At 41.3% G+C, this 14,328-nt stretch overlaps 1 protein-coding gene across 5 annotated transcripts in view; it reads left to right on the forward strand.

Annotated features, from left to right (window-relative positions):
• acsl1a (acyl-CoA synthetase long chain family member 1a) overlaps positions 1–14,328 on the forward strand; it is a 175,459-nt gene that overhangs the window by 108,823 nt on the left and 52,308 nt on the right. For all 5 annotated transcript variants that reach the window (XM_043705803.2, XM_043705794.2, XM_087973477.1 and 2 more), the window contains 2 exons: positions 7,969–8,033; positions 13,621–13,722. In XM_043705803.2, the coding sequence (XP_043561738.1) occupies positions 7,969–8,033; positions 13,621–13,722 (167 nt within the window). The remainder of the gene's footprint in view (positions 1–7,968; positions 8,034–13,620; positions 13,723–14,328) is intronic.

Here is a 14,328-nt window from a genome sequence, read left to right on the forward strand (position 1 = left end):
GATAGTGTTCAGGAAGAGGGGAGGCTGCAGAAGGACTTGGACATGCTTGGCAAGCGAGCATAGAAATGGCCGATTGAATACAAAGTGGCAAAATGTGAGGATATGCACTTTTGTAGGAAGAATAGTGACTTAGACTATTTTCTAAATGTGGACGGCTTCAGAAATCTGAACTGCAAAGCGACTTGGGAGTTCCGGATTCTCTTAAGGTTAACATGCAGGTTCAGTTGGCAGTTAAGAAAGCGAATGCAATGTTGGCATTCATTTCAAGAGGGCTAGAAAACAAGAGTAGAGGTGTACTGCTGAGGCTGTATAAGGCTCTAGCCAGAGCATATTTGGAATCGTGAGAGCAGTTTTTGGCCCCATATCTAAGGAAAGATGAGTTGTCTTTGGAGTGCTCCAGAAGAGATTTACAAGAGTAATCCCGGAATCAAGGACTTGTCATGTTATGAGCAGTTGAGAACTCTGGATCTGTACTAAAGCTTAGAAGGATGAAGGGTGATCTGATTGGAACTTGCAGAATTTAAGAGGCCTGGACATAGTGGATGAGGAGAAGATTTTTCCACTAGTAGCAGAGATTAGAATCTGAGGGTACAACCTCAGAGTGAAGGGATAACCCTTTTGAACTGAAATGAGGAGGAATTTATTCATGCAGAGGATTGAATCTGTGGATCTCATTGCCATAGTTGGCTGTGGAGGCCAAGTATTTAAGACAGAGGTAGATTCTTTATTAGGAAGAGGTTCAAGGGTTACAGGAAGATGGCAGGAGAATGGGATTGGGAAACTTATCAGCCACAATCAAATGGTGGAGCAGACTCAATGAGTTGAATAGCCTAATTCTGCTCCTATATTTTATGTTCTAAACAGTTTAGCAAAGAGCCAAACAGACCAGCAAATTTCCAACAATGTCTTCACCATAATCTCCGAAGAGATCATCTTAACGGATTGGAGGAAATCGAGACAAAGTTAAAGACAGCCATCATCTCTCACTAGAAGAAACCATCAGCTATAAGACCAGGAAACACAAAGCCTGTTTCAGCAAGAATGACCATGTCATCCAAGACCTGACCAGGAAGAAGAGGAAAGCTCTCTGTGCCTGACAAAATGACACTACCAGCGAGGCAAGGAGCAGAAGTCATCAAACAGTAAAGGCTGAGTTACAAAGAAGTTTCAAAGGAAATAAAGAATCAGTGGTGGTCTGAGAAGGCTCTGGTAAGCAAGTCCATGCTGACAAGCACGACACCCAGGCTTTCTTCAGTGCCACCAAAGCAACATAAGGACCTAACACCCTTGGCCTCAAGCCAGTGCGGAATAAGGATGGCATCCTTTTCAGAGACAGAGTAAACATCATCCTCTAATGGAGAGAGCACTTCAAAGAATGCATAAACTGACTATGAGGTTGGCAGCTGCAAGGCTGAGTGTTCTGTAAGGCTCAGTGTTTGGACCACAGCATTTCACTTTATGCATTTAACGATCTAGATGAAGGAACTGAGGGCATTCTGGCTAAGTTTGCAGATGATACAAAGATTGGTAAAGGGGCAGGTAGCATTGAGGAGGTGGGGAGGCTGTAGAAGGATTTGGACAGATTAGGAGAGTGGGTAAAGAAGTGGCTGATGGAGTAGAAAGTGAGAAAGTCTGAGGTCATGTACTTTGGTAAGAAGAATGGAGTCTCGGACTAGTTTCTAAATGGGGAGAAAATTCAGAAGTCTGAAGTGCAAAGAGACTTGGGAGTTCTAGTCCAGGATTTTCTCAGACTTCCAGGTTGAGACAATAATTAGGAATAAATGAAATCATGGCATTTATTTTGAGATGATTTAAACATAAAAGCAGGGGTGTACTTCTGAGGCCCTATAAGGCGCTGGACAGATCCCATCTGGAGGACAGAGGAACCTCAGTTATCTGAAGACAATGGGCGGGCAGTTTTTCGTGCAGATAATTGATGATTCGGATAATTGATTTGACCTTAAAGAATGCAGTACTGCATGTAATTGCGTTAAACAGCATGTTTCGAGGCTTTATTTCATTCATTCGCTAAAATTTTGTACAAACACTGACTATCGCTTAAAAATTCTTGACGTTTTACAAGTCAGATCACTTTTTGTGTACTTGTACAGTAAATAAAATTCATTGACGTGGAGGTCAGTGATCATTTTTGAAGAAAATATCCAGCCACTATTGCTTAAGATGATGCTGTCTATTTTTTTGCGAATGATAACATGTGGCAAAGATGCATCAACTTAATGGCATCGACTTTGTCTTGTGTTTCGTATCATTCCATGAAAAATTGCAAACTGTCGATAGCTTTGTTAATGGGGTCTGAAGGAAATTTTGGTTTCTGATTTTCCTTACCATCCACGGCATCCATACTTTCCCACTGTTCTTCTGTGACTATGTTGACTATCTGATCATTGCTGAATATCTCTATTCTGATGTTGTTGTCACAGTTCACTCAAGCATCGATCTCGGCCTCTACAAAGTCTCCTAATCCCAGATGTCTGCAGTTTTCGATGTCACTGGTTAGCCTTTGATCTGGATGGGTGTCCTCTTCACTGTCATGGCGACCAACACGCAAACCATTGTATCAACACTCTGCGATTGTCGATGGCTTGATGCATGAACAAAGTGTCCTTGACCGTGAATGCCTTCATAATTTCTTGCACTCATTTCTCTGCATTGTCTTCACCCAGTACGGCATGCAACATGTTACGGCGATAATATTTTTTTCATTGTTGTGATGATTTCTCAATCGAGTGGCTATAACCTTGAAGTGGTGTTTGGTGGTAATAACAAACACTTGATAGCTCCATCTGCTGATTCTAACTGGCTGCCATTCACAGTGTGTGCCCCCGTGTGTCAACAAGCAGAAGGGTGCATTGCTCGAGTCCAGCGCTTGCCAAATGTGACCTGACAGCAGATACAAAATCTTCATGTAACCAGGATGAAAAAACTGGACGTATCATCCATGCTTATTTTGTGTTTTGTACTTCACGGGAAATGAGTTCCTGTCACAGTTCTTAAAGCAATCTTGATTAGTATATTGCCCAATACAGACAAGCGGCAATTTGAGTGCTGGTGGCGTTGACACAAGGGAAGATTGTTATGTGATCCTTCTGCACTTTATGTCCCGACGCCTGCTTTTCTGTGGTGGATGCAAGTGTTTTGTTCGGCAGTGCACACCAAAACAATCTACTTTCATCATTGTTGTACAATTGCTCCAGTTTCATACTTTCCTTCATGAATAATGGATTGCAGTTTCTGGCTGTTGCCTTCCACAGTGCTGCCATCTATGGACTTCTGCACTCCAAGAATGCTGAGGTGCCTAATGCCATGATGATGTTTGAAGCACTATAACCAGCCCAATGATAACCAGCCCAATGATTCGCTGGGGCCAGATACGGGAATTCCCTTTCATGCTGCTTTGCAAACCACAAAAGTACAGCTTGGTCAAGTTACTCATCCTTTGCTGGCTTCGTGGATTTTATTTTTAAAGCATTTGAGGTGTCACTTCGGCTGATTAATTTCTCAATCGCCGGTCTTGCTTGCCTGATGTCAGATGCTGTCGCTATCCCAATGTTGTACTGTGCAATCTTTGATGCCTTTTCACCACGATCCAGACGCTGTAAAATCTCGCTTTTCTGTTCAATTATCACTGCGGCCTGCTTTCTCTTCACAGATATGGTAAGTACATAAAACAAACTCGATCAGTTTTACCATATACGAACCTGGAACAAAGTCGTAGAGGAAATGAAAACACCACTGATTTTGTCATGTATTTTAAATCCTTCAGCATGTCAGTCATTTTTGTGTTAAAATTAATTTAACACTGCTACAATTGACTGACTGAGATGGTGCACCAATGTCATTAACACCTCTTTGCTGCAATGCTTGCACATCTTCTTCAGCGCAGGTAACCCTCATTTACCCTCTTCTGTAAACAAAAGATGCAGTCGTCGCACCATTGTTGGTAACACCACTTTGTTGTAATGGTTTCACGGGACCTTCATATCCTGTTTGGAAAATCCGATTTTTCAGATAATTGATGTTCAGATAATGGAGGTTGCTCTATATTGTGCGCAGTTTTGGGCCCCATATCTCAGGAAGGATGTACTGGCCCTGGAGCATGTTCAGAGGAGGTTCACAAGAATGGTCCCAGGAATGAAAAACTTAACATATGAGGAATGTTTGAGGACTCTGGGTTTATACTCAATGGAGTTTAGAAGGATGAAGGGAATTGAATTGAAATATACTGAATGACCTGGACAGAGTAGATATTGGGAAGATGTTTCCATTGATAGGAGAGACTAGGACCTGAGGGCATAGCCTTAGAATAAAGGGAAGACCTTTTACAATGGAGAAACTTCTTCAGCCAGAGAGTGGTGAATCAATGGAATTCATTGCCACAGAAGGCTGTGGAGGCCAGGTCATTGACTGTATTTAAGACTGAGATTGATAGGTTCTTGAGTATCAAGGGTTGTGGGGAGAAAGTGGGAAAATGGGATTGAGGAACTTATCAGCCATGATTGTAGGGTGGAGAAGACCTGATGGGCTGAATGGCCTGATTTCTGCTCCTATGTCTGATTGTCTTATGGTAATCTACCATCCAAGATAATCTTGGATTCTCATGTAGTGTGGTAGAGGTTGAAGCCTCTGAGACATGTGAAGAATGGATAAGTTGCAGGAGTAGGCGGGATTCTAATAGAGATATTCAAACTCCAGGAGCAGAGTTTAGTTGTCATTCCTGAAAATCTGGAACAATGAAGAAAACCTTGTTGTTCACAGGGATACAGTCATCACCACCATCTACACAAAGTGGACTGTGGGAACTACTAAGGAAATTCCCCACTCTCCATCAATGGAAGATCATCGCTTGAATTTGCACTAGGCACCTTCTCCCAATTCTCCCAATATGGATTTCATTTTCACTGCTCGGCAACTCCAAGAGAAATGCCAGGAACGACACCAACCATTCTACGTGGCCTTCCTCGATCTGACCAAGGCTCTGTCAGTTGGGAGGTCCTTTGGAAGACTGAGTCAAAGACTCAGATGTCAGTGAAATTCATCAACATCCTCCGTCTTCTCCATGGCAACATGTCAGTGACAGCCCTCACCGACAGTAAAATGACAGAATCCTTTGAGATCAAGCTTGGATGTGTCATCACCTCCACCCTTTTCTCCATCTTCATCGCCACCATTCTTCTTCTTGTCGTGAACAAATTTCCCAGTGGTGTGGACATTGACTACATGTTGGACAGAAAGCTTTTCAACCTCCAGTTGGTTGCAATCTAAGAAGATAACAACACTAACCTCGCTCATTGAACTTCATGTGGTCACAACGTCATCTCTACTCTCTTAGAAGAGGATCTTCAAGCCTTGCTTAAGGCCTCTGCGGAATTATACTGAAGAATTGGTCTCAGCCTCAACCTCAAGAAGACCTGAGTCCTTTACCAACCAAGTCAGGTTCTGCTCCACCCTCCGTTAAGATCAACAGAGAAATCCTCCTAAACATGGGATATTTCTCCTACCTGGGAATCTACCTCTTGTTCAAGGCTGACATTGGCATGGAGATTCAACTTCACATCCAGTCTGTGGGTGCCACATTTGAATGTCTAAGAATGTGAGTTTTTCAAAAACCTGGTCCATGCTGATACCAAGATACTTGAGTATTAGGCAGTCATACTAGGGGTGGCACAATGGCTCAGTGGTTAGCACTGCTGCCTCACAGCACCAGGGATCCAGGTTCAATTCCAGCCTTGGGCAACTGTCTGTGTGGAGTTTGCACATTCTCTCTGTGTCTGCGTGGGTTTCCTGCTGGTGACCTGGTTTCCTCCCACAATCCAAAGATGTGCAGGTTAGTTGAATTGGCCATGCTGAATTGCCCATTCACTTCAGGTTAGGTTAGGTGCATTAGTCAGGGGTAAATGTACCAGAATGGGGAATGTGATACTCTTCGGAGTGTCAGTGTGGATTTGTTGGGCTGAAAGGCCTGTTTCCACACTGTAGGGATTCTATGATTCCACTCTCTGATCCTCCGATTCTTCTGTCTGACTCAGAAACCTGGACTACATATAAATGGCAGCTCGAGACCCTTTCAGTACCTTCAATGCTGTTTGAGATGGATTCACTGCAACAGCTGGAGGACAGGTGAACTAACATCAGCCTCCTTGAAGCAGCCAATCGCGCCTGAATCAAGGTCACTATCATCCAAAACCAAGTGCGAAGGACTGGCTATGTGCTTGGGATGCCTGAGATCCGACTACCCAAGTAAATCATCTTCACCTCGCTCAAGGAAGGCACTCTGACAAGAGGAGGGAAAGGAAAAAGCTCAAAGACTCCTTGAAGGCTTCCCTCAAGAAATGCAAAATAAACATCAACTCCTGAGAGATCCTTTCTCAGTAGTTGAGAACCCCTGTCAACAAAAGGAAGCACAGAAAAGGAACTGGATAAAGGAATGCCAATGATCTCCAGGCCACGGTCCACTTCCATCTCCCTAAAAACCTTCCAAATGTGTGGTTGGCGATGCGGATCTAGGATCCATAAGGACCCGCAGAAACTATGACCAGTGACACAATTTTCCTATGTGGACAATCATATTTGTTAGCAAGTGATTGCTGATAACAACAATTCCCACAGAGATTTATTCAGTTTTTTTTAGTTAAAGATTAACCCTAACTTCATGTCTTTTTTTGTAATCTTTGCTTTTATTAATTAGGCCAAGAATCTCGTTTCTTTTATTTTTGTGAGACAATCTTTCAACCTGTTCTCATCTTCAAAAGTTTGTGTAGGTACACATCTACGCAGTATTGCCACTTCAAAAGTATGCCAATTAGCTCATAATTTCCTATGCACATTCTTCTTACCAAAGCCTTTACAATTTGCTACTTAAATTTCATCCTTAGTGCATTTTTCCCATTTCACCAGTGTCTATGTCATCCTGAAGTCTCCCATTATCCTTATTCCTTAGTACAGTTCTGAATTTTGCAAAGTTGGACCATATACTCTTTCTGCCCAAGTCTTGGTCATTAGCCCCAAACCAAAATATTGAGTGACTTAACAGCAATGAGCATTTGCTGTCCAGTTTGTTGAAAGTCCTATTCTAGCGATGCAATTTTTTTGTTTCCTCTTTCTCTTTCCCCTCCCAGCCCACTCCCTTCATTTTCAGCTCACTCTGTAGTTCTCTTCATTTTGAAGAATGTGCTGTTGAATTCTGACAAGAACTAGGTATGGAGTCTTCAGTGTTACAACTGATGTGAAATGGTGATGACCTCCACTTACAACTGGGGCACAAAATTATAGTAATCACAAACAATTAAAAGGGAGATTGGGAGATGTTTGTTTTCAAAGAGGTTTATAACAAAGAATTCCACATTCTATCATTGAAGCAAAATTCTTTGACTTTTTTTTTGGAAGAGAAACTAAGCTTATTAGTTGGAAAGTTTGGATATATTTAAAGGAATGCTGAGCACATTATAGGGTGGATGAGACAAGAAGTGAGGTATGGGGTGGAAGCTGGGAGAAAAAGCTATGAACTGAATGGGCTGCATGTCTTCATTGTGAATTGTAATATTCAATTGTTTTATCCCTGTCATCATTGTTTGCTTCTAATACCAAAGCTACAGATTTGTCATTTGAAAAGATAATCCATGATTTGTATCACAGATCCTCTGATGTCTGTTTACATGCTCTTGTCAAATCGAGTCAGCATGTGGAAGTGTATGTGTTGGGAAAACACAACTTGGCCTTAAAATTAACATACAATAAGAACTTACATTAATATAGTATTTTCGTATAGTAAAACAGACCAGACTGGTTATCACTCAGAAATTCTGCTTTTGCAAAAGCGATCTAGATGGATCATTTAGTTTATCACCTTTAAATCCCTGTGAATTATTTTTAATCAACTTGTTCCATCAAAGTGTATTATAATGGTTCAAACTGAGAATTGATGTTTGCTTTTTGATCTTTGCTTTAAAGGTAATGGTCCTTGTTTGGGGTCAAGGAGCCCAAATCAGCCTTACGAGTGGATATCCTACCGAGAAGTAAGTAATTTTTGTTCTTTATTCTGCGAGGGTATTAATAGATATTAGGGTGGCACGGTGGCACAGTGGTTAGCACTGCTGCCTCACAGCGCCAGAGATCCGGGTTCAATTCCCGCCTCAGGCGACTGACTGTGTGGAGTTTGCACATTCTCCCCGTGTCTGCGTGGGTTTCCTCCGGGTGCTCCGGTTTCCTCCCACAGTCCAAAGATGTGCAGGTCAGGTGAATTGGCCATGCTAAGTTGCCCGTAGTGTTAGGTGAAGGGGTATGGGTGGGTTGCGCTTCGGTGGGTTGGTGTGGGCTTGTTGGGTCGAAGGGCCTGTTTCCACACTGTAAGTAATCTAATCTAATCATATATGGAAATCCAAGATCTGAAAACTTTAATGGGTAAGTTAGGGCCAGGTATTGTTTGGCCTAAAAGGTTTGAGGAAATCTGTTGACTGCGGGGCATATTTTCCGCTTACAGGGTAACTGAACCCAAAATGTTAACGCTGACCTGTCCATACATGCTGCCACACCAGCTAATCCTTTCCCATAATTTCTTTTTTGCCACACCAGCTGATCCTTTCCCACAATTTCTTTTTTGGAAATTGAATTGGAGCTGTTTGGTGATCCATCAGAAGTTTTTGACAGGAATAACCAATCTGTATACTGGATTGTTTTAAAATCATAAACTGATTCTCCTTTTGTGACTGTCTGCTACTGAACATCTGAAGTAGTTTCATTCTGAATCAGTCCTAAACTGGAGTAACTCTGGAATTAGTTTCTCAAACCATCCTAGCACTCTTGCCTCTAGAGTCTCCTAAAGATCTATCCTTGGCCCTTCAATGCCATCAGAAAATGTGGAGTCAAAATTTAATGTGTACTTTAATAAAACTTTACTAAATGAAGGTTAATCTTGATGGTGTTCGGCAAGAACTTTCAAAAGCTGGTTGGGCGCAGATGTTTGCAGATAAAAGGACAGCTGGAAAATGGGGGAAGCCTTCAGAAATAGGATAACGAGAGTCCAGAGACCGTATATTCCTGTTAGGGTGAAAGGAAAGGCTGGTGAGGGTAGGGAATGCTGGATGACTAGAGAAATTGAGCGTTTGGTGAAGAAAAAAGGGAAGCATATATCAGGTATACACAGGAGAAATCGAGTGAATCCTTAGAGGAATATAAAAGCAGTAGGAGTATATTTAAGAGGGAGATCAGGAGGGCAAAAAGGGAACATGAGATAGCTTTGGCAAATGGGGTTAAGGAGAATCCAAAGGATACAAATACATTAAGGACAAAAGAATAACTCTGAAGAGAATAGGGCCCCTCAAAGATCAGCAAGGCAGCCTATGTGTGGAGCTGCAAGAGATGGGGGAGATACTAAATGAATATTTTGCATCAAGGTTTACTGTGGAGAAGGACATGAAAAATATATAAAATGTGGGGAAATGGATGGTGACATCATGAAAAATGTCCATATTACAGAGAAGGAAGTGTTGGATGTCTTGAAACACATAAAAGTGGATAAATCCCCAGGATCTGATCAAGTGTACTCTAGAATTCTGTGGGAAGGTAGGGAAGTGATTGCTGGGCCCATTGCTGAGATATTTGTATCATTGATAGTCACAGGTGAGGTGCTGGAAGAATGGAGGATGGCTAATGTGGTACCACTCTTTTAAGAAAGATGGTAAAGTAAAGCCAGGGAACTACAGACCGGTGGACCTGACATCGGTCGTGGGAATTGTTGGAGGGAATCCTGAGGGACAGAATGTACATGTATTTGGAAAGGCAAGGACTAATTAGAGATAGTCAGCATGGCTTTGTGCGTGGGAAATCACGTATCATGAACTTGATTGAGTTTTTTGAAGAAGTAACAAAGAGAATTGATGGGGACAGAGCAGTGGACGTGATCAATATCGACTTCAGTAAGGCGTTTGACAAGGTTTCCTCATGGGAGATTGGTTAGGAAGATTGATCTCATGGAATAAAGGGAGAACTAGCCATTTGGATACAAAATTGGCTCAACTGTAGAAAACAGAGGGTGGTGATGGAGGATTGCTTTTCAGACTGGAGGCCTGTGACCAGTGGAGTGCCCAAGGATTGGTGCGGGATCCACTACTTTTTGTCATTTATATAAATAATTTGGATGTGAGCATGAGGTTTAGTTAGTAAGTTTGTAGATGACACCAAAATTGGAGGTGTAGTGGACAGCGAAGAAGGTTACCTCAGATTACAATGGGATCTTGATCAAATGGGCCAATGAGCTGAGGAGAGGCAGATGGAGTTTAATTTAGATAAATGTGAGGTGCTGCATTTTGGGAAAGCAAATCTTAGCAGGACTTATACACTTAATGGTACGGTCCTGGGGAGTCTGAGACCTTGGAGTGCAGGTTCATAGCTCCTTGAAATTGGAGTTGCAGTTAGGTAGGATAGTGAAGAAGGCATTTGTTATGCTTTCTTCTATTGGTGAGAGTATTGAGTACAGGAGTTGGGTGGCGTTGTGGCTGTACAGAACATTGGTTAGGCCACTTTTGGAATATAGCATGCACTTCTGGTCTCCTTCCTATTGGAAGGATGTTGTGAAACTTGAAAGGGTTCAGAAAAGATTTACAAGGATGTTGCCAGGGTTGGAGGATTTGAGCTGAAGGGAGAGGTTGAATAAGCTGAGGCTGTATTCATTGGAGCATTGTAGGCTGAGGGGTGACCTTATAAATCATGAGGGGCATGGATAGGATCACAGAGAAAGTCTTTTCCTGCGGTGGAGGAATCCGGAACTAGAGGGCATGGATTTAGGGTGAGAGGGGAAAGATAATAAAAGGGACCTAAGGGGCAGTGTTGTTCATGCAGAAGGTGGTGCGTGTATGGAATGAGCGGCCAGAGGAACTGGTGGAGGCTGGTACTACTGCAGCATTTAAAAGGCATCTGGATGGGTATATGAATAGGAAGGATTTAGAAGGATATGGGCCAAGTGCTGGCAAATGGGACTAAATTAGGTTAGGATATCTGGTTGGCATGACTGACTTGGACTAAAGGGTCTATTTCCATGCTGTACATCTCTATGATTCTAGCTAGCTCTACCTCCCTGATGTCTCCAATACCTTTGTTGTAAGACTGCTTTCTTATATCTTTGATGTGGAGGTGCCAGTGTTGGACTGGGGTAGGTAAAGTTAAAAATCACAACACCAGGTTATAATTCAACTGATTGGAATAACTAGCTTTCAGAGTGCTGTACCTTCATCAGGTAGCTTTGAAGCAGGATCATAAGACACAGAATTTATAGCAAGATTACAGTGTCATGCAACTGAAACAATATATTGAACAAACCTAGATCGCTGTTAAGTCTTTTTTTTTAGAATGGGTTGCAGGTTTTGGTCCATTAATGTATAATTCCCAGAACTTCTTTCAAGTCACATTCTCAAGATAAACTTGAGGTTTTATATAAAAACAGGTGACATCTCAGCTCAGACAATACGGTAAAGGTGTGAGGTTAAAGTCTATTTGTATCCCAATCTTGAGACAGACTGGTTGTGTTTCCAAAGTAGGAATTTATAAAGTATTACATAGATTGACTGCCTGCAGATTGTGCACTTTTTGAGCAAAATAGAATGTACCTGCAAATGCAAATTCTGTGTGTGTTTGTGTGTGTGTTTGTGTGTGTGTATGTGTGTGTGTATGTGTGTGTGTGTGTGTGTGTTTGTTTGTGTGTTTGTGTCTGTGTGTGTGTCTGTGTGTGTGTCTGTGTGTGTGTCTGTGTGTGTGTCTGTGTGTGTCTGTGTGTGTGTCTGTGTGTGTGTGTTTGTTTGTGTGTGTGTGTGTATTATATTTGCAGATATATTGTATTAGTTAATCCATATAACATTTTATGAACTCCTGCTTTGGAAATAGAACCAGTCTGACTCCAGGTTGGGATACAGACAGACTTTAACCTCACACCTTTAACGTATTGTCTGAGCTGAGATGTCACCTGTTTTTTTTATAAAACCTTAAATTATCTCAAGAATGTGACTTGAAAGAAGTTCTGGTATTTACATATTAATGAAACGAAACCTGCAACCCATTCTAAAAGATGAAATCTAGGTTTGTTCAATATATGGCATCAGTTGCATGACACTGTAATCTTTTGCTATAAATTCTGTCTCTTATGATCCTGTTCCACGATACCTGATGAAGGAGCAATGCTCCGAAAGAGAGTACTTCCAAATAAACCTGTTGGACTGTACCCCTGGTGTTGTGTGATTTTTAACATTCTTCTATCTTGGGTTAGCTATAATTGACTTCAGCTAAACTTTGTGAGAGCTATTTGGACATTCTTTGCCCTAGCCACAAGCTCCGTACCATTGCCAATGATTCCTTTTCCCTCTGCAAATAATGACTGAGACTGAAGGAGGTTACAAGCAACCTGAGTCAGCTTCTAGCCCTATTTTTCCTTTCCTTCACACTGCCACCCTCCAACTCTAGAACATCACCCACCCTCGCACCTGCTTAAGTCCAACTAGGTTTTATTGTGAGTGCTGGAGAATATAAAACATAGTCGTGACCATGAATTCAAACCATAATATTTCAGTTTTTCTTTATTCTTTTGCATCAGGTCGGTGTCACTGGATAGGCTAGAATTGAATGTTGCCATCCTGAATTATACTTGAGAAGAGAAAGTAGGGTTGGGGCACATGCTGACCCAGACAGCAAGCACTCATGTCCTGTGTGAGAACTATTTAAAAACTGAGGTCTTGATTTAGAGTGTTGTCTGAATTCTTGGGCTCCATACTACTGCTACAACAACTCACATTCATTTACCTTTAAAATATATTGTCCAAGAACTTCATAAAAATGTTATCAGCCAAAATTTGAAACTAAGCTACAAAAGAATATTCGAGGAGAAAGTGAGGACTGCAGATGCTGGAGATCAGAGCTGAAAATGTGTTGCTGGAAAAGTGCAGCAGGTCAGGCAGCATCCAAGGAGCAGGAGAATCGACGTTTCGGGCATGAGCCCTTCTTCAGGATTCCTGAAGAAGGGCTCATGCCCGAAACGTCGATTCTCCTGCTCCTTGGATGCTGCCTGACCTGCTGCACTTTTCCAGCAACACATTTTCAGCTACAAAAGAATATTAGTACAGGTAATGAGAAGCTTGGTCAGGGAGATAAGCTTTGAGAAGGGTTGCAAAGAAGCTAAGGGAGGTGATGTTTATGGAGGAAATTCTGAAGGTTGGGGTCTAGGCAACTGAAGTCTATTTTAAAAGTGATATGAAATCTATTCTCTGGTCAAATGGTTGAAGTAGAAATGTTATGATTTGCTTTTAGCCTTCTCAGTCTTTAAATAATACAATTGATATATTATTGATTGAAAGAAATGGGACTCTCAATCATTTTCCATTCATGAAATGTATTATAAAGTCTAATTCTTCCTTTGCATGCTTTGTAAACCATACGCTGCAAACAAATCATTGTGTTCTACCACATAAATTAAAAATAATTTGGATCCTGGGATAATAGTACCATCATGTTTTTGAGGATTTAAATCTTACTGATGTAGTTTTTCTTTTCTGTGTAAATAGTCACATTACCAAACAGGAAAATTAAATGGTTTGCATTCATGTTCCTTACATTGGCTTTTAGGTTATATCCAGAGCAGAACATGTGGGTTCAGGATTATTCACACGAGGGTACAGACCAGGGAATAACCAATTTGTAGGAATATTTGCACAGAACAGACCAGAAGTAAGTATTTTTTATTTTGGAGCTTATTCTTGAAATATGTAGCTTTTCTTTGTTGTTACGTGGTATATGGACATCATTGGCAAGCTGGCGTTTGTGGCACATCTCAAATTGTCTTTGAACTGAGTGGCTTTTCAGAGGGTAATTTAGATTTCTCCTCTTCATGGGGCTCTGGAGTAACCAGACTGGGTAAGGTTGGAAGGTTCCCTTCCTTAAATGACATTAATAAATGAGATGGGTTTTATCCAAAAAAGACTAGAATTTTTAATGCCAGGTTTTATTGAATTCAAATTTCACATTTACCATAGTGGGATTTGAAGCAGTGTCCCCATAGAATTAGCCTGAATTACCAGTCCAGTAATAGTACCACCACACCACATCACCATTATCATGTGTGAATCTAAAGTACATGGATGTTTATCACACTTTTGACGCATGACATACAAATATATTTAATAGTCTTTATTATCTGTTCCTAAAGTGTCAGGTATGAGACATTTTATATATATATATATATATATATATATAAAAGCTTCACTAGAAAGTAATCCATTAAAAGTCTGGAAATAGACAGCTGACCCACATAATTCCAAAAGTCTAGAGGGACAG

The sequence above is a fragment of the Chiloscyllium plagiosum genome, unplaced genomic scaffold, assembly GCF_037043375.1.
Source record: "Chiloscyllium plagiosum isolate Xiang-an unplaced genomic scaffold, Cpla_swu_hap1 HiC_scaffold_2, whole genome shotgun sequence".
In the NCBI taxonomy this organism is placed as follows: domain Eukaryota; kingdom Metazoa; phylum Chordata; class Chondrichthyes; order Orectolobiformes; family Hemiscylliidae; genus Chiloscyllium; species Chiloscyllium plagiosum.